This window comes from Ictalurus furcatus, chromosome 10 (assembly GCF_023375685.1).
Source record: "Ictalurus furcatus strain D&B chromosome 10, Billie_1.0, whole genome shotgun sequence".
Taxonomy (NCBI): domain Eukaryota; kingdom Metazoa; phylum Chordata; class Actinopteri; order Siluriformes; family Ictaluridae; genus Ictalurus; species Ictalurus furcatus.
In genome coordinates, this window is record NC_071264.1 from 22,075,674 (window position 1) to 22,097,976 (window position 22,303).

General features: G+C 38.1%; 1 protein-coding gene across 1 annotated transcript in view; it reads left to right on the plus strand.

Moving 5' to 3' along the window:
- Positions 1-22,303, plus strand: part of lrrk1 (leucine-rich repeat kinase 1) — a 122,074-nt gene that overhangs the window by 72,119 nt on the left and 27,652 nt on the right. Inside the window, exons 24-27 of the mRNA XM_053635604.1 lie at positions 1,154-1,412; positions 4,684-4,853; positions 13,306-13,503; positions 14,776-15,053. Coding sequence (XP_053491579.1) covers positions 1,154-1,412; positions 4,684-4,853; positions 13,306-13,503; positions 14,776-15,053 — 905 coding nt within the window. The remainder of the gene's footprint in view (positions 1-1,153; positions 1,413-4,683; positions 4,854-13,305; positions 13,504-14,775; positions 15,054-22,303) is intronic.

Sequence of the window (22,303 nt, forward strand, 5' to 3'; positions counted from 1 at the left end):
TAGCAACAGCTTATTCACAGGGACTATGATTGTGGACAGCACACATGAGTGAATAAAAAAAAAGTGTGTACTTGTTAATATGGCGACATTTTCTGTGAGGAATCATTTATTTAGCATTTATGGAAGGAGTCTCCAGTATGAGTGTTTTTGGTAACAGTCAGAGGTAAAGCTGTAACTTTAAGATTTCTAACACAGGAAGGTGTTGTTAATTTCAAGAGAGAGAGAAAAGCAAGGCTGGTAAGGGAACGACTGTTTATTGCTGCTGTAATGCAAGTGATAATAGAAACTAAACTCATTTAGTGGACATTCCACAACATTAAACATGACTATAAACAAATAGACAGTATGTGTCGTTCTTTAATAAATGGGGAAAAAATGTGTTGGCTGTAGGTAAAGGGAAATAAAACTATTTGGGACATGCTGTTATAGGAAACGCGTTACACCACCCCACTGTTCATTATTTGCCTATAACAGTATGCCACACTGTGTTTTATTTATTACATAACTGCTGACATCTCCAGTGATGTAGATCTACACATTGCTTGTGTCAGCCAGTATAAATATATAATGGTTGAAGCCTATTATCTATATATTTAAATTGTGTGTGTGTCTATATATATGTGTGTGTGTGTGTGTGTGTGTGTGTGTGTGTGTGTGTGTGTGTGTGTATATATATATATATATATATATATATATATATATATATATATATATATATATATATATATATATATATATGCTCTCTTAAATGTGTACAGTCATGTTAGGAAGTTGAGTCAGAGGTGCAGGTCACAATGTACAGTGTTCCTGGAGCAATACAGAATTAAAGGCCTTGCTCAAGAGCCTGACACTGGCAATTTTACAGCCATGAGATTTAAACTGCTGAACTCCCACCTCGACTATGTATCTAGTCAGTATTTATTCAGTAAATACACATTTGTTTATCCTGGTGAGACCTGGTGCCCTCGTCTGAGGAATTTGGAAAATGAAACTGAGAGACCCGCAAATTATTTACTGCTCCATTTCCATATTTCCATATAAGATAATATATTGCCTGCTATTCAGGTCTGTCCTTTCCTATTGCATATTTATGCACATCTAGTTTATGTTCAGACCTATGCTTTTAATCAACACACCGGTTCTATCTCCTCAGCGTTGACGGCGTGCGAGAGTGATGGATCTCTGCTGATCGAGCAGTACGCTCCCTGTCCTTATTGCACTGCAGTCTCACGCCACACTGACTCGCTTCCTCAGACCAGCTCTAGCTCCACTACAGTTCACTACTTCAACATGGAGGACTGTGTCCTTGCTGCTTCTGAGAAAGAGCACATCACCTGCCCCAATCACCACAAAGAGCTCGTGCCCCTCCAGGAGCTCGTACCTGAGCTCTTCATGACAGACTTCCCCTCACGGTAAGACTTCCTTATATTTCTGCAAGTCTGATGGTCATGTTAGCCTTCCACTAAAACTTGAAATAGGAGGTGACAGGTGATAAGCTCGTATAGCCAATCACGTTAGTCGCTGTCTGCTCCCCAGGGTGTTTCACTTTCCCACATAGTTCGTGGTGAGTTTTTAGAGAAGCCCAGATCATTATTTCAGGTGGACCAGAGATCAGATACTGGGATCAGATACCGCAGCCAGGTTCTCTCGGTGCAGAAAAATAGTGCAAGTGTGAATATGGATAAAAGTTCTGGCTTCCTCAAACTGTTCTACTTGGAAGTTTGTTTTTCCAATCACCTATTAAAGTGATGCATCTATATCAGCATGTTGGATTTGAGACTGTGTGTCGACTCCTTCACTGCAGCTGGTGTAGACAGGGCATTTGGGCCTGCTGTCAAAGCAGGAAGCGATGTACATAGCAGTGACACTCTCAGTATAAAACATTCATCCAGTCTCACTCACTTACACACACACACACAGCTTTACAAGACAGAAGGACACATTTGTTTTAATGAGATCATCTGAACTGCAGATGCACAAGTCAAGTTACGGGTGTGATATGGCAAAAATATCATATGGTGATACAGATGTTTTTACACATCATAATGCACATAACAATATTTAGGTTTGTTAAGGATGAAGTGTAAAGTAGGGTTCTCACAATACCATAAACATATCTTTATGGTAAACATATCTTATCTAAACAATACTATACCAGCTGAAGTGTTAATTCATAATTCAGCTCCACAAAATGAACCAAATTTACTGAAATATATAGATATAAATGTAAACAGACAAATACATTTTTCCTCTGAATACTTTAGTAATGAGCAGGAATAACTGGCTAGTACTTGAAATAGTTTTTATTATTGTTCTTGTTGTTGTTGCTGCTGTTATTATTACATTTTAAATATGCACCAAAATATGAGTGAGCAAATATCCATAAAAGATTAAATGATAAAAAAAAAAAATAGAAATATCTTTTTTTTTTTTCTTTTTTTTTTTTAAATTTAAAAACTGATTAAAAACCAGCAAAGCTTGCTGATGAGACGGACATCAGAATTATCTGGACGTGAACACGCTTGATTGATGTCCTTCTGTCTGAGACTCCTAGCCTGCTATAGGCCACTCAAGCAGAGCCACAGTCAAGGTTGCATGCAGAAGGAATTGGGATTGTTCATCCGGACATGTACATAATTAGTGACAGAAGAATAAACAGCAAAATAGAGCTTTCACAAGCTTTACCCAATATTAGTCCCATCCCACTTTATGTGAAAGGAGAAAAATTCTACATATCTACATATAGATGTTAGAAAGTCGCTAATCATTTGTACTGTGCCCACAGGGCCAACAGCAATCTCATTAGAAAGCAGTGGATTTGGGCTTTTAATATTAAAAATAAAAGCACTCTACAGAAAGAACACTCATGTGGAAGTTATTCCCTCATGAGCCAAAGTTTGCTTTCTACATCACCGCCTTGTTCAAATCCGTCTGTCACTTCCTTGAAAGGATTCCACAAAGCTGTTGTGCAGGATGTAAGCTGCTACAACTCAGCGCTCCTCCTCTTTTGAAATGTCGGTGTGCCTTCACACTGCTTCACCGTACGTATGCAAGCAGTACATGTGTCCCGAGTCATATTTACTTTAAAGCGGAGGTCCAGAACAGTCACTCCAAATATTTACGTAGTGACAGAAACAATATGCTTCTTTCACTAGCAGGCGCAGTAAGATGTGCTTTGCTTCCTGTTGATATCCCAAACCTTAGGCCATAAAAGCATTTCATAAATGTAACCTTCTCCATCATTCATTTTTAATTAAATTTCCCCTGTTCCAATGATTTTTATGAACATCTATGTACATAATAATATGTTATGACACGTTTTTACACATAAGGCATCATTATACTTTTTTCAGACAAGAGGGAAAATACACATAGAGGCCCTTTGTTTATGTAGCAGGGATGTCAAACTCCAGTCCTGGATGGCTGCAAAGTTTAGCTTTCCACCTCATTAAAGACACCTGATACAACTCATCAACTTATTCCCAAGAGTTTCATTGGTAAGAAAGAGGGTAAAAATAAATCTCAGTAGGATTGTGGCCCTCCAGGACTGAAATCCCATTATTCCTCCACTGATATCCAGAGAGATGATGCTTTTCAAGTGTACATTTCATCTTCACAGCTGTTCATTGAAGCGATTTTGCTACAATGGTGAGGTGAGGCGAAGGGGAACTAGCGTGAGAGATGTGCAGTCGTGAGAGATTTATATCAGTGAGAACATGTTTGAAAGAAACAAAACTGAAAAACGCCTATGTTTAATATAAAAATCTGGCTTCAACGAAAATGGGCCGTTGTGATTTCCGACTCGAACAATCACAGAGGAACTGGGCAGCATGTCCATACCATTAAGCATGTGTAATTATACAGCTCTGAAAGATGTTTCCTTTGCTTTTCACTCACAGAAAACGGACAGAAATTATGTGGAGCAGCTGGTAAAGTGGGCATCATTTCGCTTTCCTGACCGATAGAGATTATGTCAAAGATAATGTTAGAGTGAGTTCGCTTTCTGTGCAAAAGAAGAGTGTCCTCGTCTCATATTTGCTCTGTCTGGCTAATTGTAAGGGGTTATTCGACAGATGCTGACAGATTGAGACAGTCTGTACTGAAAAGCTGCACCATGCATGTTCTGTCATTGTGTAAAGCTGTTATTGCCTTTACATTATAGCCATGTGTGTTACTAATACATACCCGACAGAAAAGAAAAGAAAGCAGGCTGAATGTACTTTGTTAGTCTAAAAAGGTTTTTGGGGGGTTTTTTTTCATTATTTTCTTTTTCTTTTAAGCACTTTGATATCACTTGAATGAAATGAAGGCATGTTGTTGTTTTTTTAATCCCATTCCCTCTTGAGGAAAGAATTCCTCCCACACTTATTTTTGTTGTCCTTTAAATCTAAATAAAATGTAAATGAAATACTTGCACTTTGGCTTATTGAATTCCATTGTGACCAGTGCTGTGTGAAAGAGCGATTTCGGAGCCGTGGGTTGCACGTCACTATCCAATCCCACTCAGCTAGTTTAGAGTCAGATCATTGGGGTATGCCAACTTTTAAAAATGTCTGGTCGAATAGTGAAAATGAGTAGTTTTGCATCCCCTCGTGTGTGTTTTAAGGAGAATAGTCACACCTTATATCTATAATTTTACTGTAATGAATGTGAATCGTGTTTTGTGTTTGTGTGTGTTTTCAGGTTGTTCCTGGTGAAGAGTGACCTGGAGTGGAGTGAACAGGAAAAAGATATCCTCGGTCAGGGAGGCAGCGGCACTATCATCTACAAAGCCAAGTACAGAGGCCAGCCAGTGGCCATCAAACGCTTCCCCTTTAAGAAATGTAGACAACAGACACTCAACAGCGGCACAGGTGAGAGTACATCACTCGCTACCCTACTCGCTATACAAGTCTACCTGTAGGCCATTCTGTCACTCATTTAGAGCAGTACAGCTACAGCTATATAGTTCAGGAAAGTTTTCATAACTATGAAGTATATAGTAGAAAATGTCAACATTTGACCATGTGAAGGGTTTTAACAGACCGCTGCACATATCATGATATTTTGCATATTGTAGCTGGGGACCCTTCAATACATTTTCATAGCTTTTGGATTCATTTTGGGAGGAGGCTTCTGATGTAAGCAGCAGTTATTCTTCTGAGCTAAAGCATGTTATAGCACTACAGAGCAGTAAAGCGCTATAAAGTATATCTCTCTTCTTAGGCTTCCACATGCAGTGACTGATATGAGGCTCATCATGTACTAATACTTGTAAATAAAGTATTGTGATAATATTGCAAACAATGGGCCTCATTTGTTAAGCTGAACATCAACAAACGGTAATACTATTTTAAGGAACACATATTAGGCATTAATTAAGGTCTTGATTGTTGTTCAGTAAAGTCCAAATTGGACACTTGTAAATGGTGTATTCACTTTATATTAGACTTTTATAAAACTATTAGAATTAGACGCTATTCATAAAAACTTATTAGTTTGTGCACTAATACAAACTGTGTTCCATATTTTAAGTAAACAATATTACAGTATTAATCCAACTTAATTAATTAATTTCAAATAAAATCCAAATACTGTTTAGTTAATGCTCTATGGTGTTATTTTTCATCAGAGATGAGACAGTTGTTATTTCGGATTTGGTGGCCTCTGTTATGTGGACGAACATGCAGTACCCTCTGAAAGTATTGGAACAGCAAGGCCAGTTGTTCTTCCTATGCATGGAGACATTTGGGTTTGAGATCAAAAGATGAACGAGATGATAGATCAGAATTTCAGCTTTAATTTCCTGATATCTACATCTAGGGTCGCCGCCTGGATGCAGTTATTGCAAGCAAGGTATATGCAACCAAATATTTAGTTTTTTACTTTGACTATCTGTTCCAGTACTTTTGCTCACCTAAAGATTTGATGGTCTGACATCAAAGGTACCATGTTCTAAGTCGTTTAACACATCTAGATGTAAATATCAGGAAATGAAAGCTGAAAATCTGATCTCTCGTCTTGTATTCATCTTTTGATCTCAGACCCAGATGTCTTCTCTGTATGGCCCAAAAAACAGAGTTGGCCTTGCTGTTCCAATACTTTCAGAGGGGTTTGTATTCTGGCCTGTTTCGCTACCAATAAGACACGAAATGATCTTGACTTTAGAATATGGGACACAAATTGACTTATTGAAAACTTTCTTTTTCGCAATTTTTTAGCTTCTGATTAGTGATAACTACTACTCTACTTATATGGGGGACATGTTGTCATATAAGTGACGAATATTTATGAATAAAATAATTCATAAGGAATAAACTGTTTACAAGTGTATCCTTTGGGCTTTATTGAACAAATAACACAACTTTAATTAACAACTAATACAGTATGTGTTCCTTACAAGAAAGTGTTACCCAACAAATTTATTGGATAAATCGTTTGCATCAGTATTGTTAAGTGTTGCATTAATTCCACAAACGTGGTATTCATGAAAAGTCATATCTTACGAGTGTTCCTGAGTTTGTATAAGTTTACAGAGCCTCGCACATGACATGCGGGTAAAAAAAACAATACATCATGGCCACGTTTTATTAATTTCTTCACTTGTTTCAGGTAAATACATTTGAGGGAAGGAATTAATCAAATGTGACCGTGATTTAACTAAAACGAGGGCATGAATTAATAAAACATGTTCACTTATTAATAACTTGTGGGAATGAATTCTTAATTTGTGGTCTCTATATATTGTTGTTTTTTTTTACTCGCATGCAATGTGCTGAGCTCTGTATAAATTTATGTATAACGAGAATCACTAATGTAAACCTTGCTTGACGGGCTTCAAATCATATGATGGATTGTGTTGACAAGTTTACATGGCTTATTTATTTCCATTGCACACACTTGTTTAGTGAAAACTTTAGAGAAATTTTGTGATACTCGTTGTGATATTAAATAATAATGACTCCTTGAATTAAGACAAATAAGGCGGGATATTCAGTTAGGACAAAAACAATGTTAACGTATAAGAGGAAGAAGAGTTACAGAGTCTGTGGTAGCTGATTCGCCGCAATGGCTGAGCTAGATTACTGGAATATTTAGCACACTCCACTTTCGGCACACTTTCACTGTTTGTCATTTTCAGTTTTCTGTGAGCTTTGCCTTTCATGGAGTTTTGTGGATGTCACTAATGTAAATCAGGTGCGCCATGAATGCACCTTCCACTTTACAGGTGATTGCCATTGATCAATATATGCATGTGAGCATGAAGAAAATGAGCATTCTCGAAACCTTTGTAAATCTTACAGGAATTTTAGTTCGGTTTGACCTACGAAAACATTTCCAGACAACGTTACTAAAATATTGATAAATGAGTCCCAGAGATTCAAGGTTAAACAGTTCTGAACTGAAAAACTTAACATCAGTACATACAGCTACATACCTCTTTCCAGTGTTGGCCAGTTTGAGGTGTGTACTCAGGGAGCCTTGTGATTGGTCAGTGAAACTAATCTTCGGCTTCTTCTTGAAAGTGAGCCTTGGGCTCATGCTGTGTTCGAGGTCAAATGTCAGAGCTTTGTTGATCTCATATCCGGCTTGAGCTCCCAACAGCTGAGAGCAGGAGCGCTGATGAATCACGGTTACGTCAGATTAGCCAGCTGGGCTAAATACTTACCACCATTTCTCTCTTCCCTCCTGCTTTCTCCACTCACCACACACTCTCAGGAGCTCTAGGGTGTATTTTTAAGGTTACAAGCATTTCGTATGGGAGTAATATCAAGGCTGTGTGTTTTGTACCTTTACTTTAGAGGACCTTGATGTTTATTGATGGTGCATAAGTGAACCATAGAGAACAGTGGTGCTTGTTTGAGGGAACATTTATGCTGGTTGTACATCTGGGAACAGAAATGTGCTTGTACAGTGATTTTTTTTTCCTGAGTGTGTACTATACATCTTACTATTTTTTTTCCTTTTTCTCTATTTTGTAGCTGAAATAAGGCTTCAAACTAAATAATACTGAGCACACAATTGTACACTGCTGGAGATAACATGACATTGACATCTAAATGCTTTTTCCTACACGCACACATTGTAGAAGAACCAGTATGGCTACCAGTGTAGCATCATGCAAACTGCTGATTCAGCTACATACACTATAGCTTTAAAGTGTGCTGGATAGCAAGGTGCAAAATGAGCTATTTTTAGATTGTGGTTGCATGCATTCCAGATATGGGTGAATGAATCTCTGCAATGGTTATGTTGAATAAGCATTTCATTATTGGCCAGAAGATGTGTATGTGTGCGCGTGTGTGGGTCTTTATCAGCCAACTCAGCAGAGCACATTACAACTCTCCCTTATGCTGAGTCATACTCCACTACTTTCAGTGCTGTTCTTTCTTTATACTCACACTCTTTTATCTTTCATAGCTGCCCATCCAATCTGGCATAACCACACTGCTTCCAGTCTGCAGTGCATCAGTCTATTCTTGCAGCACGAGTGAACAGAGGTAACTGTGCAACGGCAGATGACAAATTGGGGGTGTTAAAAAAAAATAAATCGTGCTGCAAAAAAAAAAGAAAAGTAGAATTGCTCTATTTGCCATTTTAGATGCTAAATTTACAAGACGAGCTGGGATGATTTTTGGATGTTAAAAAAAGTGCCGCAGCCAGCCAGAAGCCTGCTTTAGAGCTTTGTGACCTGGCTATCCAGCAGCTCATATTTTATATCACATTTGATTTATTCGTTAACAGCTTTTATGGTTTCGATGACAATGAAAGAAAACTGTAAATCATATTCCATGAATCAACTTTTTATCCATGTAATGTTGTGGAACATCTGTGAAAGAAGCGAGTTCTTGTCACCACTTACATTTTAGCTGCTTAAAACCCTCCTTCTCTCACCATGCTCTCCTTTTTTTCTCTCTTGGATTTAATCAGACAAAAAAAAAAAAAAAAACACTACTTGTCATGATACTGAGAAATTTGACACTGGAGACTCCTTCCATAAATGGAACCATATCAACAATTATATGCAATTCTTTGTTAAATAACAGCACTTTTTAAGGCTGTTTATTATTAGGATTAGATGATGCAGAGTGTCGGCCTTAGTGTGCAAGTTGTTATTATAATGTTATTATTTGCATATTAGAATGAGTGTATTAATATCAACCTAGGATTTGAATTTCAGATGGAGCTACCATCAGAACCGTGCAGTATTATAAAAAAAAAATCAACACATTATTCAACCATGCTGCGGTATAATATGATACATCTCACCTCTATTATAAATGGCAAACATGAAAACAAAACAAAGAGATTTCCTGATGAATACGGCTTTACCAAGGTTTTAGTAAAACAAGCCCTGCACTCTCATAAGGCTTAACATTTTCTGTATTTTCAGGCAGACAGGATGTCCAGAGCCCAAAATAAACACACATGGCATTTGCAGACAGGATCATGTGTATTATACTTTCTAAATGTAGAACTTAGCATTTGTTAAATCCCCTGCTTTATGCTTTCAGATTTTTCCCCATGCTGATCTGTAAATCTCAGTGTTCAGGACAGTAAGCCACAGCAGATGAGCAGATCTGCTCTTCAGCAAGCACTTTACTGCCAGGTTAAATACAAAGAATTGCAAAGCGTCACTATTTACACATTTTGTGTTTTCATCACAGCTCTTGTTTCACTTCTCACCTTCCCTTCGCCTGTAAGAACAACGAAAAAAGGATGCTGTAGCCATGCAGCTGCTTTTCCATTTATAGTTTTTCAGTTCCTCTGTTTTAGTTTCATAAGAACTTTCTGAATATAGCAGGCCATAGATAGGAATGCATTTTGCTCATAAATGCACATGGAAAAACCAGACCAAACAAGTACATTAAATGTATTAACCCTCTGGTGGTTGTCATTCTCAGAAATGGATGTAAATTTGATAAACTGTACATGCTACAATAATGCAGAAAAAGGTTTCATCAAGCACCCTGTATGGAGTTATTTTGGTTAGTTGTCCTGTGAGACCCTGTAAAGTTTATATGTAGAACACTAAAGCAGTGGGGTTTTCCTGTCAGAAGAAATTCCCAATTAAAATGTCTTTAATTTGGAGTTTATGACAGCAGGGTCAGGAAGTGTGCTGGCAAGATTATAGCTGACCCCCTCACCCTGGACATCACCTCTTTGAAGCGCTTCCCTCCAGCGGAAGACTGAGAGCGATCAAAGCTGGAACAACCAGACACACAAACAGATTATTCCCCCCAGAGCTGTGGCTGCACAGTGGACACTTGGCAGCACCCCTCTTCACATTCTGTATAGTTCATGATAATGTACAAATCACTGTATCACTTCACAAGTCCAATATCACATACTTTATATAGTATAGCATCTTGCACATGCGTTCAGTCCCCTCCAAAATTATTGGAATGGCACGGACAATTCATTTGTTTGTGTTATACACCAAAGACAATTGGGTCTGAGATCAAAAGGTGGATATGAGACGAGAGTTTAGGATTTCAGCTTTTATTTCCTGGTATTTACATCTAGATGTGTTAAGCAACATAAAACATAGAACCTTTTGTATCAAGTCTTGAAGTAAATTAAAGTAAATAACACTTAATATTTGGTTACATATCCCTTGCTTGGAATAACTGCATCAAGCCTGCGACTCATTGGCGTCACCAAATTGTTGGTTTCTTCTTTTGTGATGTTTTTCCAGGCTTTTACCGCAGCCTCTTTCAGTTGTTGTTTTTCAGAGTTTTTCTCCCTTCAGTCTCCACTTCAGGAGGTGAAATGCATGCTCAATTTGGATAAGGTCTGGTGATTGACATGGCTAGTTTAAAACCTTCCACTTTTTTCCCCCAGATAAAGTCCTTTTTTAAGTTGGCAGTGTGTTTTGGATCATTGTCTTGCCGCATGATAAATTTCCTCTCGGTTAATTTGGATGCATTTCTTTGTAAACTAGCTGAAAAATGTTCCTGTAAACTATTGAATTCATTCTGCTGCTAAAGTCATGACTTACATCATCAATAGAGATTAGTGAGCCTGTTCCAGAAGCAGCCATACAAGCCCAACCATGACACTACCTCCACCATGTTTCACAGATGAGCTTGTATATTTTGGATCATGAGCAGATCCTTTCTTTCTCCATCACTTTGGTGGAGGTTGATCTTGGTTCCAGAACTTTTGTGTCTCTGTATTTTCTTTACCAATTTGACTTTCCTATTCTTACTGCTGATGAGTGATTTGCATCTTGTAGTATGGCCGCTATATTTCTGCTCTCAAAGTCAGTAAACACCATTCCAATAGTTTCTGAGGGTACAGTACATATTCAGTATTATTTAAAGTCTGCTGTTTCAAATAGCCATTTCACTACAGCATGTAGCTATGCAAAAAGAAGCTTACTTAGCCAGCAAGGTTTTCGATATCTGTAAGCAGACTGACTTTTTTATCATAACTTTTATTATACTGGTTTATCCATTGTGCTCTCTGCAGGCAGACATCAAGGCAAGATTGGAATGTAACCTAAATGAATGCCCATGTTTCCATGTCATTTTTTGTCGAATGTATTTGTTAACGCAGTCAAGTATTATAAATATATTCAAAATATTATACTTAGTCATTTATTTACTGAGGAAAATTATCCAATATTACTAATATTAGTGGCAAAAGTATGTGTACCTCTAGGACTAACAGTTAATTTGAAGGTGAAATTAGAGTCAGGTGTTTTCAATCAATTATTTTTTTTACTTTTGTATTGAAAAAAAGCTTGTCCAATCTTGCCAAGCTTTGCTGGACGCGCTTTGCTTGAAGGAGTCAACACGTGTCCATAGCTTGACCTTTGGACCCTTCCAGCCTCTCTTAAGCTAATCATGGGCTGTAGTGGCTCATTTGATTGAGATCAGAACAGCAGAGGTAGATGAGAGTAAAATCCTTCAGCCAATAGGATACCAGTACCCTGTATACTGACCCTGTACTGCTTTCAAACATGTATGTTTGACACTTCCTATATAGAGAGCCAACTCCCAAAATAAAGAGTCAGCTCTATAATCTTTCTGATAAACAGTATTAGTCTGAGAGTGCTCTTTATTCAAACATTCGTTCCCCTAAGAAGAAATCCCTAACCGGCTCAGTCTTGCCATCATCCTCTAAACCTCTATTTTTTTTTCCAAACTTTTGAACTCAATGTCACATTTAAGAAATTGACTTACAACCCTGTTCTAAAACAGCCAACTTGTGTAATGCTGAAACTACCTTCTATAGCATTACTGTAGAGTTCATGTGACTACTTCCGCACAGCTGGAGAGAAACAGTATCCCTGCTTATTAAGGCTTATGGTCACAAGAGCTGATGCCAGACCATTACGAGCCCTCCAGCTACAAAATTTCATTGTCGCTCAACTCCACTCAGGTAACTGGTGGCTGATGGTTTCCTCTATTGATGTCACATGTTGTATACAGAAGTGGTAGCAGTTTTATAACTCACATAAAGCTTAAAGGAATGCTTTAAGCCAAATGGCTTAAATGGCTATGATATTGTGGAAATTCAATGCTCCTGACAATAGTATGAACACTTTGTACCATTCTACCAATTGAACCCCATATCTGCAATTTTTGTTGGATTAACTTATAGCCCATTAGACCAAGGGTATTCAACTAAATACCCCTTTGTTTGTAAAGGTCTGGGTAAGCAACTAATAGGACGAAATGGCAGGTTACCTTTTAATACTTAACCATTGTTAATTAATTGATAGCTATAAGTAAGATACCAGTTTGAAGCGTTTGAAAAGCACCACAGACTCTGAACAAATGAAACCTCTGTTTTGACTGTTTTTAACAATCCATGTTGTCAAATCATGATTTTTAAAAACTCATGAAAAATATTACCAGTGTTGATGATGCCTCCTTCAGTAAAATAATTTATAAAATAATATGTTTATGTTGAGTGGTGCAACAGAAAAGCGTTCACCCTATCATAGTGAGCTCAAATCCAGACAAGGGCACAGCAGACCGTGGCCAGGAGCATTTTGGCAGATAATATAATTTAGAAAAATAAATAAATAAGTGGCATGTTTGAACTTTAACTACTTTGTCCATAAGTTGATCATCTGCTCCAGTATTTTTTGAACATTTGGTTTGTTGGGTTTGCAACCGGACAACAGTCCACCAGTTGACAATCCTTGTCCTAGACAGTTGTTTATTTCCTAACATTTTATTTTGTATCAGTTTTCAGTTGTCTCTCATTCTAGTTTGTAATATGAGAAACATTGGGAGCGAAGATCCTTTAGCCAAGCCTGATATAACTTCCTCAGAACGCATTCAATAATGCCCTCTCGTTTCCTCCCAGACACCATGCTGAAACACCTGCAGTCTATGGACGCTTCCAGAAGCTTCTCTGAGTTCCGACAGGAGGCTAGCATGTTACACACCCTGCAGCACCCCTGCATCGTGGCCCTGCTGGGCATCAGCATCCACCCGCTGTGTTTTGCCTTACAGCTGGCACCACTTGGGAGCCTCAACACAGTGCTGGAGGAACGTAGCAAAGGTGAGATGGGCACACAACACAGAACAGGCTGCTTTTACAAGCATGGATTATTAATGCACTGTGTTCGTGTCATGACAGAATTATGATAATTAAAAGATGGTAACTTACTCCACTAGGGTAGAGTAAGTTACCCTGTGATAGAAGCAATTCTATGGCAATGCATACAAAACCAAAATAGAGTCGCTAACAGATATGAAGGCTATATTTCACTGTTCAACTAAAAAGTTGAACTAAAACCCACCTATATGCTTTTTGGTCATGGTTGTTTATAGCATAGCATCACACACTGTCAAGCTGAAGCGTTCAGAAAATTCTGACTGGTAAATACAGACGTGGCACTTTTAGAAATTAGAAACTTGCTATTACTGTAATTTGAACATGACATGAATGCACTACTAATGATTAAATTCTTCATATTTCTTTTCTGATTAAGGTTTGATTACTGATCATTCTTGGACCTCTTTCTGCTTAAGTCTTACACTTGATCTACTTAACTCCCTTTAAATATTTGTATAGGTTTTAGTTTGGGGTGTGATGTGTATTTTTGGTTTTTATATATCTTTTTTTTTCTTTCTTTCTTTTCTTAGTTGTGAATTCTCATTCATGTAGATCATTTAATTCAATCTGCATTTAATCATTTTGAATTATTAAGAGTTTTATAATTTTTTCTAATTCCAAAAATCTTAGTGACTAAAAGAATAAGGTTGCCAGTACGGGTAGAGGAAATGAGGTTCTTCTGTAGGATAGGTGGGCTTACACTCTGCGATATGGTGAGGAGCTTGGCAATCCAGGAGAGCCTTGGAGAGAAGCTGCTCCTCTGAATTGAGGAAGCAGGAGAGGTGGTTCAGACACCTTATGAGGATGCCCCTGGTTGGTGGCCACTAGAGCTGTTTCATGGGTGTCTCACTGGATAGAAACCCCAAGGCAAACCCAGGACATGTTGGAGAGATTATATTTCACAGTTTGCTCAGGAACATCTGGGGACCCCTGAAGAGAAACTGGAATAGAGAAGTCTAGATTGACTTTCTCAGTTGGCTGTCATAATGACTTCCAGTAATAAAAGAAAAAAGAAAATGAAAGAATGATTCCAAAAATCTGTGATGGACTGGCATCCCATCCATCCACCATGACACTGACCCAGATAAAGTGGTTAATTAAGATGATTAAATAGTTGTAAAAAAATATATGATGAATTAATGAAGACTTGAGGCTACCATTACACTAGGCATAATATTGACTACTGGAAGCTCCTGTGTCTTTTGCTGTCCACAGGCTCCTTGTTCATGCCCCTGGGCTACATGCTGACCTTCAAAGCTGCCTATCAGGTTGCTGCAGGCTTGGCCTACCTGCACAAGAAGAACATAATCTTCTGTGATCTGAAGTCAGACAACATCCTTGTGTGGTCGCTGCAGGTGGAGGACTCGGTCAACGTCAAGCTGTCTGATTATGGCATATCCCGCCAGTCTTTTCATGAAGGAGCTCTGGGAGTGGAGGGCACGCCGGGATACCAGGCTCCTGAGATCCGCCCAGGCATTGTCTATGATGAGAAGGTACACAGTCTTACATGCTACATGCAGGTCTCTCTTTTTTATTTTTTATTTTTTATTTTTTAAACCAAAATAATGAGGTTTTCCTCAACCCGGTTTTCGGAAAAAAAACATTTTTTAAGTATAACAAAAAAAGTTTACATATGGTTTTGCACTTGGCTGAGGTAGAAAAGAGAAAATGTATGCAGATCTTTGAGTACATCTTGAGGAATCTGCTTAAAATTAAGAAAACTATCCATCTTTCAGCTTTCTGTGGGGTTTTGTATGTTCTCCCTGGATTCATGTGGATTTCCTCCAGGTTCTCTGGTTTCCACCAGCCTTCCTAAAAATGTCAGTTAGTGTAGTGGCTACTCTGAATTGCCCCTAGGTGTGTGTGTGTGGGTGTGTGTGTGGGTGGTGTCCTGTGATGGACTGACTTCACATTTTTAGTTAATTCTTTTGTTTTTAAAAAAAAAAAAAAAAAACATGAGCACAGCAGGCTCATGAAACAATATAGTAATGATAATAATGATAATGAGTCTTTATTGATCACATATACAGATGCACAGTGAAATTCCTTTATTTGCAATGAATTGTACGGTATTGTTGAGCTCTTCACATGATTATTTGATGAAATACAACATTTTGGATCCTGGGCTTTGTTTTAAAGTAGTTACAGATTTTTATTTGATTGTGCAAAGCAGCCCACCATGATTTTAGTTTTGTTTGGTTTTTATGTAGCTCACCTTCCAACAATATTGAATAATCCTGCTTTATGAAAATGACCACTTGTTGTAAAGAACAAGGTTTGTTTCATAAAGTGCCTTTCAAATCTCTCAACAATAAGCATGTAAAGAATTTACCAAATTTCTTCTTTTTGTACTCTGATGAAAATGTTCAGAGAGATAAGAGCTGACCTGGAATCATTCCTAGAGTGGTGATTCATCTGAGCCAAAATTGTACTTTGATAGGAAGCAGTAGCTGAAGTCATTTATATGATGACTTCATCCCCATGATTATCCTTGCCACATTCTCTGACAAAACCACAACCTCACCCATGCTCTCAGTGCCCAAACCTAATGACTTCATCATAGGAAACCTGAGATGGTCTCGCTTTTTCAGCCTGTAATTTCAAATGGCCTTCTGTCATTTTTGCCATTAAAGACATCACCATGATAAAGGACTCTTTACTAACAGTGCAGTATCCTTTTTATAGTAGCACCGCTCACACAGGTTTGCATTTGATGAAAATGCAAACTGATTAATCTCCTAAAATAAACTATTGGTGTAACGGGAGGATTTCAATGGTTTTGGTCCTTTTTCATAACCCATAAAATTCCCATTTTCCACTTGTACCCCACTGTTCCTGAAACTGAAACACATTTTTGGCTTGTGTCATGTTTTTATGAGATACGAGGAACAGACTTCGTGGGGGAATGTTCTGTCCTTCTTCCTCAGTGAGTAAATTTAACCAATATGTTGGGTTCAGGTCATAACACCACATTTCATATTCAAGTTTCTATTACATGAAGGATGTTCCTGATTAACATGAGAAAAAGCTTTAACAATTAAAAAAAATTATCCCTCCATATCTTTTTTGCACTCCCAAATTAGAGTTGGACAAATCTATAGACCAGGTACTCAGGACAGTTGCACAGCGGGCATGCTTTGTCAGTAGGCTCTTGGTATAATGATCACCAGGTGTTTTGTTTTGTTTTGTGTTAACTTATCCAACAACCAGATGAGAAAAGCTACTACTCCATATTGACTTTTCCGCAAAGCAATCCTTAGTTTCATGTGTGTGTTTAGCCCCTATTGGTTCATGAATTTCTCAGTGCTGTGGTACATGCTGTTCTTCTCCGAATCCCTCCACCTGCTGCTGGCTGTTGCTAATAACTATATTTAACAGCTCTTTTGATTAGCTTAACTGGATGCTAGACAAGTGGGGCAAGGTTATCCCCGTTCTTCCCCCAGTCCAAAGACATGCGTTGTAGGCTGATTGGCATTTCCAAATTGTCCGCAGTATGTGAATGGGAGTGTGAATGTGTGTGCAATGGGCTTCCACCCCCGCCCTGTGTCCTGAGTTGCCTGGGATAGGCTCCCCTGCAACCATGTGTTGGATAAGCGGTATGGAAAACGGATGGATGGATGGATGGATGGATGCTAGTCCATATTTCCAGAAAAGAAGAATTTGAAGATGTCAAAATACTGTCAAAACTGAGCAAATTCAGATGCAGATGGGAATAAATTCAGATGCATCACAAAAATTGTTAGATAACACTATTGCTATCACAAAACGCATTTAGCTCACATTTAAACACTTTGAGTGAAAAGTAACTTGCTAACAAGTAACGTCTTTATGTGTGATTAGGGAACTGAAATGTTAGCCATGGGTTAATAAAAAAAATGGGTTTGTTTTTTGTTTTGTTTTGTTTTTTTTAAAATTGAGGGTTCAATTATCATGCTTCATTACCAGAGATATTTTCAGAAGAGGATAAGGACTACAGCTAAATAAAGTCACCCCTCTCTGGGATTCGGCTACTTGCTTAATTTCCCATAGTCTTTTGCATTAATGAAGATATTTAGCTTGTTATACTTTTTAGTTAAATTATGATAGTTGCCGCTTTTCAGCCTAGTTAACTGGACTTCCAGGCAATTTCACATCGTCTCCACTGTGATCCAAATACAGCATGACATATATAGAAAAAAGGAAACCAAAGCACACTTTCTTAACGTGAAATAAAAATACATCAGTTTGGTAACATCTTGCTAAACAGACATCTCTTTAGAACAATGTTAAATATTAATACTGAGATCTGTGGGCCGTTTGTTTTATAACACTACTGCAGAATATAACAATTTTGTTTCTCCCACATACAATTTTTCTCCCAGATGCAAAATTTTGTTTTATCCCGGATAAAACTACAGAGAATAAAAGTTTAAAAGAATTTGGTTCTCTGACGCTGTGCTTTTAGCCAATTTTTAAGTATTGTTGACTCGGTATTGCAGTGTTAATCAGTTCAGCTTTCTGTGCAGTTTCAATAGTTTTAATAGTTTTGACCATGGCAAGGGAAACCTCCCTGAGATGACATGAGGAAGAAACCTTAAGAGGAACCAGGCTGAATAGGGAACTAGTTGTCTTGTGGGTGACATCGGATCATGGGATTTTGATCATTAGTAAGCAGATATGCACTGAAAAGAATGAAATGCATTGAAAATAGATAGGATTTTGCATATGAGCATATTGTTTTAAGACGATCACAGAGGACAGGTTACAGCCAAGAGACAGAACAAGAGCTTAGATCAGTGTTTACAGAGTATAACTGAGTAGCTAAAAGATCACCAGGACATCCTGTAGTAAAGGATGTATTTTTTCGGTGTGTTGTGGTCTGATAAGAAAAGTACACAGTGACCATTAACTCCTTTTTACATTATCATGTTTCTGTAGCCTGTGTGTGTGTGTGTGTGTGTGTGTGTGTGTGTGTGTGTGTGTGTGTGTGTGTAAATTGTAAATGGTCTGCACTTATATAGCGCCTTTTAACCTTAGCGGTTAACCACTTTAATTGAATTCAATTCAATTTTATTTGTATAGCGCTTTTAACAATGGACATTGTTTCATAGCAGCTTTACAGAAACATATAAACACAGGATACAGATTTTAAGTGTGTGAATTTATCCCTATTGAGCAAGCCGGTGGCGACGGTGCAAGGAAAAACTCCCTAAGATGATATGAGGAAGAAACCTTGAGAGGAACCAGACTCAGAAGGGAAAAAATCCTCATCTGGGTAACAACGGATAGTGTGAAAGTAAAAGTTCATTATGGTTTTTATATGAAGGCTGTTTGTTGAAATAGTCCGCTGTTCACCAATGGAGACCTGAGTGCAAAACTGCATGTGGTAATTGCAGTCCCAAGGCCATAGTAGCAACCGTAGTCCCAGCAACCACAGTGAGAATGTCCATGTGGAATTGAGGTCCAAAACCATTTCCATGGTACTTCAAGCAGTACCATCCTAATCAATCTCTGAAAGCTTTACACTGTTTCTCATTCACCCATTCACACACACAGCAATGCCACCAGAAGCAACTTGGGGTTCAGTGTCTTGCCCAATAACACTTTAGCATGCAGAGGTATGTGTACCGACAACCCTGTGATTAGTGGACAAACCCGCTCTACCGCCTGAGCCACAGCCTGTGTGCGCGTGCATGCGTGCACATTAAGGATAGTCTCCACAAGGATGGGAATATCGGATAGTTTTGACCTTGACATTCAGAAATTTGGCTGGTCCCACCAAGAATAACTGCTTTCTTTCTTTATTTATTTCTGTATTTATGTTAACTTTTTATCATTTAATTTAAAGTGTTTTTTTTCTGGTTTCTTTTCAGTTACTGAGGTTAAGGTCAGGATTACATTTACATGCAGACATAGCATTAGTTAGACAAACTTGTGTTTATTTGTGATTTTGTGATTTATATTTGGTTGGGGACCCCACAAGTATGGGACTATCTGACAGTTTCGTCCTTGTGGGGACATTTGGCTGTTTGGTTTTGTTTTGTTTTGTTTATTATTAAAAAAGAACAAAACTTCTTCAGGTTACTGAGATTATCTTGTAGCATTAATTAGCTGCATTAAAATGATGACAGTTGAAAGGATTGTAAGATAAAAGTGTTTGCACAAATCTGCCTTGATTCCTTGCAGTGACTAATATGAGTAATAGAAGAACTGAATAGATGACTCTCTTGACATTTCTTACATGAAACAGCGTTAATACTCGTTCGGCTTATTCAGCTGTTTTGAGTGGCCTGTGTTGGTGTGGGATGCTGAACCTTGAGGTTTTTTCTAAGGCTTTAAATCTTTCTCATCCTGTCAATTCTGTTTCAAACCCCTCAAAGAAAAGGTAGAAATCCATTTTAGCAGCAATGTTGATAAAGCCTTAGATCTAGATCTTTTTTTTTTTTTTTTTAACTTCAGCTCAGATTTCCCAACGACCTCCCTAAAAGATTATGTCAAGATGCATCTTCTGAGGTTAGATCTGTTGCTGTGAACCAAGTTTGGTCAAAGAGGGTGGCTGTAACCACCACAAAGTTGATTATTTTCCAACAACAGCATGTCCTGAAGTGTTTTGTTCCTCTTATGCCACAGCAATTTACTACTAACAGTTTTTACATTTATAATTGAACAAGTCCTCTGCCAAAAGACCAGCAACAAAGCACTGACACTGGAGACTCCTTCTAAAAATTATGCGTGTTTTTACTACATCTATGTAGAGTGCCTGACTTCCAACTTTCTGTATTATTTGTTACTATAGAAATTATAATGTGTTAGAACAAGTGTATTAATTAAAAACCTGTGATTTGCCCTGAGGCTGGACCTGCAGTCAGAGCTGGTGTTAGAAAATGAATTACCACCTTATGACCAATCAGAATTGAGAATTGAACAGCACTGCCTTATAACAAACGGTAATTCATTGGGAAGTGATAAAAATGGTTGTAAGGGTTGGGGGAAAGTGCTTTACACACCAAAGCTCCAAATCCTGAATTCCCATATGTATCATCATATTAGAACAACATGAAGTGCTTGAATCTTGTTCACATGATTCCTGAGAATGTTGAAGCTGATTCCACTTAAAGCATGACCACTCACTAATCCAATACTGCATAATTAGGGGTTATGGGTTTAATTAGTCAATTCATTAATTTGGTTTGCTGTATGTGAATGATCCCTCTAACCAATTCCTAAAAACTTTACTGTACACTGTGTCCAGCATGGCTAATGTCATACACTACAGATGGTTATGAGTTTGGATGAATCACTATGTTCACATGATCCAGCAAACAAATATTACCAAATATTACAGTCTGGCTTACAACCACCAACTTCAGAGCTTCATCAATGGATTTTAAATATATCACCAAGTAAGGCATATGTGCAATGTCTAGAAATGTACTTGTTTATACTTTGTTTATATTAGTTCAGGAAGCTCACGTTTTCCAGACTGTAGATCATGACTTGCGCCCTTGAATTTCTGTCTGCTTGCAGAAAATATAAGTATACACTATACTGACAAAACTATATTGACACCAGAACAATCGCACACATATGTGCTTTTTGAACATCCCATTCTAGATTTAATCTCCATTTTACTGTTGTAATAATTTTAACTCTTCTGTGGGGGTTTTCCACTAGATTTTGGAGCATGACTGTGGGAATTTGTGCTCATTCAGCCATAAGAGTATTAATGATGTTGGACACTGATGTCGGGTGAGGAGCCCTGGCAGTGCCTCTCCACTTGAGGGGCGTGTCAGTCTGTTATGCAGGACATAAATGAACCTGTGAAAAAAATCATCCAGCCATCCATTTTCTCTACTGCTTATCCTACACAGGGTTGCAGGAAGCCTGGAGCCTATACCAGGGGTCTCGGGGCACAAAGCGCGAGACGGGGCGCCAACCCATTGCAGGGCACAATCGCACACTCATTCACACACCCATTCACACACTACGGAGTACCCGGAGGAAAATGCAAACTCTGCGCAGAGAGGGCGGAGACAGGAATCGAACCCCCTAACCACGCTAAGCAAGATTAATACTGAAACTCTGAATTTCACCGTTTAACAGCCCATCTCGAAATGTTTTTTACCATAGCAATTTGCCAGTCACTATTTTTACATGCCAGTCTGACAATTCTAATAGACCTTAATCCCTCTGTCAGGCCTAGAAGCCCATCTTAATGATGAAGTCATTATATAGCAGTGTTAAATGCTGAAGCTCTGAATTACTATATAAGTAGATTTTGTTTGTCTGATCACTGCTAGCACAGCTTTGGGTGTTTAAAAAGAATGTTTACTCTAACAGTAAGTAACAGTGGTGATAAATTACATTAATGTGTAGCTTACAATACTTTTAAGAGGAATCCAATACAAATAACATTTAAAGATTATCTGGTTATTTTCTGAAAATGAAAAAAAAATGCATCAACACTACAAAGCAAATGAACCTTTAAAGATGGGGATTCTTAAACTGACAAAAATGAGTCAGATTAAGTATAACGTACCTTGGAAAGTAGCCTCAGGAGATAAATGGGTCTGGGAGTAATTAAGGAATTTAATGTGTTTCTCAGATTTTACTGTAGCCACAGAGGCTGCCATGCTCAAGCAAAAGGAATGCAGTACACTTCCTTATATGAGATTGGTCCAGACGAGCCTCTGCCTCCAGCTCACTTCCTACATATCTTACATACTTACTGAGTTATGTCAGTTTACGCTACTGTACCTTCAGC